The sequence below is a fragment of the Nannospalax galili genome, unplaced genomic scaffold, assembly GCF_000622305.1.
Source record: "Nannospalax galili isolate Female #2095 unplaced genomic scaffold, S.galili_v1.0 scaffold764, whole genome shotgun sequence".
In the NCBI taxonomy this organism is placed as follows: domain Eukaryota; kingdom Metazoa; phylum Chordata; class Mammalia; order Rodentia; family Spalacidae; genus Nannospalax; species Nannospalax galili.
In genome coordinates, this window is record NW_008351635.1 from 53,308 (window position 1) to 59,307 (window position 6,000).

At 40.0% G+C, this 6,000-nt stretch overlaps 1 protein-coding gene across 4 annotated transcripts in view; it reads right to left on the reverse strand.

Annotated features, from left to right (window-relative positions):
• Wls (Wnt ligand secretion mediator) overlaps positions 1-6,000 on the reverse strand; it is a 120,328-nt gene that overhangs the window by 40,242 nt on the left and 74,086 nt on the right. For all 4 annotated transcript variants that reach the window (XR_607790.2, XM_008848537.2, XM_029553767.1 and 1 more), the window contains one exon: positions 2,677-2,801. Coding sequence is in view for 3 of the 4 variants with exons in the window: in XM_008848537.2 (XP_008846759.1) it covers positions 2,677-2,801 (125 nt within the window). In the remaining variant the exon portion in view is untranslated. The remainder of the gene's footprint in view (positions 1-2,676; positions 2,802-6,000) is intronic.

Below are 6,000 nucleotides of genomic sequence, written 5' to 3' on the forward strand. Positions count from 1 at the left end.
AACATAGGAAAGTTTTAATTAATTTCTTCTATCCCATAAAAAAAAATTCTGAAAATGTTAGCTATTCTCTCTACTTTGTCTAGTTTATAAACCCCTATTATTTTTATGTGTAAATTTCCTTCAAAGCCTACCCACTCTTCTCACGGCAATTTTTCATGGCTGTTTAGGTGGGAGCTCTATATTTGAGTCAGCAAAGAAAGGGCCTGAGGTAGGTGTTTTCAAGCTTTGTCCATTCTAAGAGAATGAAATGAAAGTAAGCAAAAATAATCCTGGGTCCTGTCTCCTGGGATTTGACTCAGGAGATACTATGACTTTAATGCCCCTTCCAACACTAATGTTGAAATTTAATCATCATGATGGTACTGAGAGGCGATTACATAATGAGAATTCTATCCTCACGAAAGAATTAGTGTTATCATTGAGGGAATGGGTTAGTTATCAAGAGAGAGGTTTTGCTACGGTAAGCTCCCCTTTGTCTCCTCTCCTCTCCCATATGTGCTTCATGCCCTTCTGCCCTGTTTTGGAGCAGCTCAAAAGACCTAAACAGATTCCAGTGTCATGCTTGTTGACTTTGAGCTTGTACAACTGTGAGCCAAATAAATTTCTATTATTTATAATTTACTGATCTACTAGCATAAAGCAGTAAAATAGTGGGTTTTAAGTGTGGCCTGGGAATCCATGTTTCATACAAGCTCACATTCATGCTGATGCAATTGGTCCTCAGAACTCACTTTGTGTATCACATGTCTAAGAGACACACTGTAAAAGGTCCTTCCATGTGGGGTATTGCTTGCTTGTGAGTTTCAGTTGATACTTTTTGTCCAGGTGATCCATCTTGTTAATACCTTATTTCATTCTCAAGCATATCTCAGACAATATATTATAAAGCCACCCTATGTGTTCATTATCTCCTCTGGTCCTTATAAAAATACTTGAGGCTAGTAGGTATTAACTTCCTATTTTACAGAAAAGAAACTGAAGCTCAGATTGTAAAGCTTGTCCAAGGTCACAGAGTTAGTGACAGAACCTGGAATTGGAGCCACATATGCTTTATTTCAAGTCCATGAGTTTAACTTACATTAAAACTACAAGACTGCATGTGCTGAGCATCTATTCACAGGCTTCCACCTGCCATTCTTAATATTAACTCTACCCTAAGGTAAACTAAAGATAAGAAGATCAAGCGTTGGGGCTCGAGAGATTGCTCAATGGTTAAGAGGACTGGCTGCTCTTTCAGAAGACCCTGGTTTGGTTCCCAGCACCCACATGGTGGCTAATAACCATTTGTAACTCCAGTTCCAGGGGATCCAATGCCCTCTTCTGACCCATAGGTATTGCTTGACATCAGTGCACTTACATGCAGGCAATATATTCACACACATAAAATAAAAATAACAAATAAAATATCTTTTTAAAAAAAAAAGGAAAGAAAAGTGAGTGTTGGGGCTGGAGAAATGGCTTGCCAATTAAGAGCACTGGCTGCTCTTGCAGAGGACCTGTGTTGCCAGGACCCACGTGGCAACTAACAACCATCTGCACTTCTAGTTCCAGGGGATCCAATGCCCTCTTCTGGCCTCCCCGGGCATTGCACACGAGGTGCACTTAAATACAAGCAGACAAAACACTCATACACATAAAATAAAAATAATTAAGTAAAAAAAAAAATTACTAGAATCCAGTACTAGAATCAGGGATAAAACTGATCAACAGAGCTACCTAAATTCTTCAAGAGCAACCAAGGTGAAGACAGTGGGTGAGAAAATATATAATTAATCATTTCAATGGTGAGTCTAGCCACTCACAGGCTTCACAAAAAGAAAGTAGAAACATTCTGCCCCTGATGGGATATCAGCATTCACTCGGTTGATGGTACTCCATGCCAGTAACCATGAGGAGTAGGAGTAAGCATGAGCAATAATAATTGATGGCTCCATCTCAACTTTATAGGAAGGGGGAGGGGGAAAGGAAGAGGCAGAATCTCAGAGAGGTGTGTACAAGGGCAGTAGCTGAACTAAAAAGGCAGTCACCTAATTCTGCTTTGGTCCATTTATAGCACTCCTACTATCATCCGAAAGCCCCTAGGCCAATCCTTATGACAATCTAAAGCCTCTACCCTCAGCATAAGAGAAAATAATCCTTTCTATGAGTGGATGAATGTGTTAACACAACTAGAGAAGGAAGAATCCTAAAGATGAAGCAGAAGACTGGGATGTCTCCAAGGAAGCTAGATGCCCTCCTTAAGGTCCTCTATTTATCTGTGGTGTTCATTGGGATTTTCAGCCTTCATACTTGTACATTAATTGCAGAAGTACACAATATCAAAGAAACTGAGAAACAGATCCAAATACTAATGCAATATAAAAACGTTCTATCCCCTAAAATAATGTAGCAACATCTTTTGAACACTTTCAGCTGTTTATCAAAGACCCAAGAGTTGTTTTACAGAAGTATATCAGAAAAATGAGCAAACCATCTCAAATGAACACTCTGTTCTTTCCTCATGTACAGGGTTGTGAAATATCTACACTGCACTTTTCTCTTCCAAGACAAAGCATAACAACAAACCTTTCAGGTCATGCATGCTAAGAAATAAGGAACAGATCTGCAAAGTATAAACAAGTCTTTCCACATATCTGGGGACCAAACATTGTCAACTCAGTGATCAAGGTACCCTACCTTGGGGGATGTGAAAGTGCATTTGAGTTTCCTTGGTACTCTCTCATGGGCCATTTCAGTCCATTCAGAAAACATGTCATCACGGTAACCCAGGGAAACATCCATGGAAACTTCTGCATTTTCTCCTGCAAGACAAAGGATAGACAGTTCATAAATGGCTTGACAAAGACACTTTGGAACATTTCAAAAATTCTCACAAGCTCTGCCATGGAATTCAAGCATCAAGAAGACAAAAGAAACATTACTATCAAACTCCAAACCTGAAGATTGAAAGTCAGGGGATTAAAGTCTAAGTTGGACGATGGATCTTCTCCCATATCTGCTCTGTCAGTCAAGAGCCTCCATTTCAACTCTACCAGAGACAAGGACCTTACTCTCTATGATGCAGCTCAGAATCATAGTTAGAATGTCTTTTTCCTATAACTTGTACCAGCTTGTCTAAGATATGCCTATAGGAGTCAGTAGAAGGTGATATCCTTCAAACTTCCACAAAAAGTACTGTAGATATTTGAATATAGAAACTCCTTGGCTTGTTTTCTCTCACCACTGTTTCAGTTTGGATTAGGTTTGCCCATGTCCCCCAAAAGTTCATGTGCTAGAAGCTTACTCAAAACCCAATATGGCAATGTTGAAGTGGTAGAACCTTTATGAGGTGGGGCTTACTGGGAGGTGATTGGGTTACTGGGGACTCTACCCTCAAGAACAAATTAATAATAGGAGTAAATCTAAATTGTTTCATGCTAGAATAGGTTGTTATAAAGAGAGAGAGCCTGGCTTCTCCAAAGTCTCTCGTTTCCTGTTTTGCCCCTATGATTGCTTCCTCTTACATGTGCTCCCATGGTGATGGCATCCACCATGCTATAATATAGCCTGAAGGCCCAGACCAGAGATTGAACATATAGAACAACTTAATCTTAGGCTGTCAGCTCCCTAAAGTGTATGTTAAATAAACTTTTCTCTATTTATTGTAGCAATAGAAAACCAACTGAGACATTTAAGTCCTTCAGTGCTCATCTCTGGACACATTCTGGTCTGAAAGCATCCTGTTTAAAACTGTACCCAAAAGGCTCTCACTTAGAAGATAAACTGCTTCTCTAGAACTCAAAATTCCTTCTTCATATTGTGGACAAAATTAATTTTTCTAAAATCAAAGACTGATGTACAAATAAGCATATAATAATGAGTACATAAGTGTACAGGTGAATGTATACGTACTTCCACATCAATAAGGACCATGGTAGAGTTAACTTGCCACTTCTAATTAATATTAGACTAATGAAAATTATATCTGTCAATTTTTATTTGTTTTATACTATGGTGAGCAGATTCACAAATGGGAGGTTTTAGTGAAATAAAAATAGTAATAATAAATCAGAATTCCACATTCCCAAAATGACTGGAGAGCTACTATCAGAATTGTAAAGTTGGGAATTAATTCTAGGGTGACTACTCACCCTTGAGTAAGTCCTGAAATTGTTGATCTGTAAAATAAAACCCACTCAGGGTTATAATGAGAACTAAGACAGGTCAGGTAGTAGAAGCATTACATGCTGCATAGTATATAGCACACACCTAAGAATTCTTTTCTAAATTGAAACACGTAAATTACTGGGGGACAGACTAACTGGTACCTGGAAATAGAGAGCTTTTCTATGCACTAGATTATTGTGGCTTAACGCTTGTTCATTACAACATTCTAATATAAAAGAAATAGAGTTTCCTGATAGCTACAGCCTAAGCTCCCACTGAGGGAATATTCTGGAAAAGGGAATCAATGCATGTGACCCAGTTTCATGCCACTCAGAATCTGAAAATACCAGGGACTACAGAGAGTGGAATGAAGCACAATACTACCAACATGGGAATTGAGACAAGATTGCACGCAGGGAGGTTGTCATCCTGTCACCACAGTCTGAGCAGAAACTGCACTCGAAGACATCAGGCAATGCAGAGACCCAAAAGGGACAATAAAAGTCCATATTGGAAATTGTGTGACACCCCCGACTCCAACTCAATAAAAGCAATGCTCAGAGCTTAGCTATCCCCTTGGCTAGGGACCAGACTAGTTTCAATCACTCCCCACTTAACAGCTTCAGTGGTTAATAAAGGGAACCGGCCTGAGCTTCCATCTTTGAGCTAAATAGCAGAAACATCCTCTGCATTTATAACACTAGCATTAGGAACTGGAACTTTAAGTATTGTTTAAAGGACGCCTGGAGAATCACTAGACACACGAGCATAACAGTAAACAAGTAAAAGAGATGTAGAAGTTGCCGGTTCACTCAGGCCACAATAGTCAGTTCCCATTTTATTTTCCTTGGAAGACTAGGGTTCAGTAACAACAGCACTGGTCTTAAGACAGTCAAGGCAAACTCAGTTTGTGTTCCATCCTCTTAAAGAATCTCACTCTATGTGGCTCTCTTCATTGTCTTCCTTCTTCAAATGATTAGAAGATTCCAAAGCACAGGAAATGTGCACATCCAGAGCCTACCTACTCCATACCCTACTTCTATCTTGTGCTCTGGGAATATTCTTTTTAGACAGTTCTGGACCTCTTTCAAGGCTTATATGGTCTCTTCCCCAAATCTGGCCCCCAAGAAGAACCAAACATCTGCTTGGATAGTCAAAAGTGATCTAAAGTTACAAGCCATAAAGGAGAACTCACTACTATTAGCCTGCTACATGGACATAGTATTAAACAGACTCCTAACGATTAATTATTATACCTGTAGATTAATGCATCTCTCAACTCTCACCAGAGCAGCCTCCTGCAGCAGACAGTGATTAACACAGAGACCCACAACTGGTCAACATGCAGAAAATAAATGGGGCACCTATATTACACCCTTTCTTCCCAAGGCTCATGGATCATTGTGGAAAAGGGGGTAGAAAGATTGTTAGAGGGATGAACACAAGGAAACTGCTCTCCAGACACAACAGGGCAATTACACATATGAACCCAAAGTGCTTGTGAGAGTATTCACAAGACCTGCACAAGCCCAAGACAGACAAAAGCCCAGCATAGAAGGGGGGAGGTAGCAAGAAGCCTCAGCCCTAGCTAAGGAATATTGGCAATTGATAGCTGCTGGGAGAGGGAGATTCTGGTTTCTTTAAGGGTGTGATGCTGGGTAGGTCGTCCAAGCTCCAGGGGATGAACCCACATCCAGGAGCATTTGAGGGACAACAGTTAGACTTGATAGGTCTTTTAAAAATAATAATAGAGGACATGAAGCAAAGCAGGTGGAGGGTAGGGGGTGAAGCTAAGAGGAGATGGTGGAGGGGGTCTGAATATAATCAAAATATATACTATGAAATTCTCAAAGA